At 41.4% G+C, this 1677-nt stretch overlaps 1 protein-coding gene across 1 annotated transcript; it reads right to left on the bottom strand.

The window, feature by feature from the left end:
* Positions 1–358: 358 nt before the first annotated feature.
* On the bottom strand, positions 359–1288 carry LOC115973769. The gene is made up of 3 exons (XM_031094013.1): positions 1220–1288; positions 918–1162; positions 359–830 (listed from the first exon to the last, which is right to left on the bottom strand). The coding sequence occupies exons 1-3, from the start codon at positions 1286–1288 to the stop codon at positions 359–361; spliced, it is 786 nt and encodes a 261-aa protein (XP_030949873.1).
* Between the last annotated feature and the right edge of the window lie 389 nt (positions 1289–1677).

The raw sequence follows: 1677 nt of genomic DNA, 5'->3' as shown, positions 1-1677 counted from the left end.
TCAAGTTGGACGGGTCTTCCTTATTTTTTTCTTCAATCATCAAGCAATTAATCCTTGGTTCTTTCCCAAAATTGTAATTGGGAAAAGGATTGTTAGTGATGCTGAGCCTTGTAGGCGGCGCAATCACTTTGTTGTCTATTAAGTCTTAAATTGCATGATGAAGGGTGAAACAAAGGTCAATGTCATGATCAGGGACCTGGTGGTAGGCACATCTTTTATTCACATCAAACCTTAAGGGCAAGGGGTTTGGAATTGGTCTTGGGTCTGAGGACTTTAGTAACCCTTTTGCTTTTAGCTTATCAAACACTTGGCTCATGGGCATATACAACTCATGAAATTCTCTCTTAGGTGTAGGCCCTTAGGGTACTTGCACAGGTGCAATGGACGCAATCAACTGATAAGGATCATTTTTATGAATATTGGAAATTTCTGCAACTTCAGAATTAGACCCTACATTCTTTTTAAACCTTGGAAGGTCATCAGTCTTTATAGTGCTATTATTTATAGCATCCTCAATTTGGGTTCCAACAACAATTAAAGCTTTAAAATTGGGAAAATATTGTGCAAACAAGTCTTTATGGTATACAGACAATAAATTCTTTACAACCATGGCTAACTGCTCTTCCTCACTTGGCCTACTCATCATTTGTGCGACATTGGCTCTCCACTTGGTAATGAAAGTAGAGAAGGATTCTTTTGGCTCTTGCTTGGTAGTCTCAAGGTCCCTCCTTGTGATATCCACTTCCATATTGTACTTGTATTGCTTGTGAAACTCTTGGCAGATGTCCTCCCAACTTTTTGCTCTTGCATCATCCAGGTTAAGGAACCACCTAAGAGCGGTTCCGGTCAGTGTGTTTTGGAACATCTAAGCAAGTACTTCCTCGGTCGCACCTAAAGGCTACATAGCCCTCATATACATCTTTAGATGGGACTTTAGGCAACTGATCCCATCAAACTTATCTAGGATTGGCATCTTGAACTTGGGTGGCAACTTTGCATTGGGGAATAGGGAGAGAGAGTCGTAGTCCATAAGTTCCTCCATCTTACGAGCTCTTCTAATCATCTTCTCCATTTTATTCATCCTCTCATTAATCTTCTTCTCATTCTCTAGGGCTGGTGGATTATGATCAGTCTTGTCCTCTTGTTGATTACCCTTTGAATTCTAAAATTGTTGCATCATACGATTCATGTCTTCCCTCAGCTGAATCTGACTAGCTACCATAGTGTTGAGTAACTCTTGGGTGTTCATGGGTTCCTCTGTGTTTGGATGTTCTCCCTCTTCTGCCATATTGCTTGCTTCAAACTTCTTGTGGCTTGAACTGTCTTAGAGGTGAAAGATGGGATTGTGATGTTGCAGCAGTGGAGTCTCTTCTATGCTTAAAGGCTTTAATATTGTGATGGGAGTGACGGGCTTGGAATTGGAGCTACTATCTTGAGTGTCGGGCTTAGGTTCTCTTTGCAGCCTTCCTTCAGATCTTGACCAGAATCTCCCCTAATGACAAGCTTGGTCGGGCTAAGACCCCATCCATATCCATCAATCAATCAAAACAAACACACACAACATGCAATGCAATTTTAACCGAGACCGACCTAAAGGTAGGTTCTAAGTCATTATGTTGTAGGGTGGGTTTGTTGTTTCATTGTTTCCCATAGCTAGGACGTTACACCTCCCAACTT

Source organism: Quercus lobata, chromosome 2, assembly GCF_001633185.2.
Source record: "Quercus lobata isolate SW786 chromosome 2, ValleyOak3.0 Primary Assembly, whole genome shotgun sequence".
NCBI lineage: Eukaryota > Viridiplantae > Streptophyta > Magnoliopsida > Fagales > Fagaceae > Quercus > Quercus lobata.
This window is presented reverse-complemented; position numbering and strand designations above follow the sequence as displayed.

Coding starts and splice junctions, on each gene's coding strand:
- LOC115973769 (XM_031094013.1), bottom strand. CDS start 1,288: ATGGCAGAAGAGGGAGAACATCCAAACACAGAGGAACCCATGAACACC. Junction 1,163..1,219: donor AAGAGTTACTCAACACTATG/GTAGCTAGTCAG, acceptor CAACAATTTTAG/AATTCAAAGGGTAATCAACA. Junction 831..917: donor CTAAAGTCCCATCTAAAGAT/GTATATGAGGGC, acceptor AACCGCTCTTAG/GTGGTTCCTTAACCTGGATG.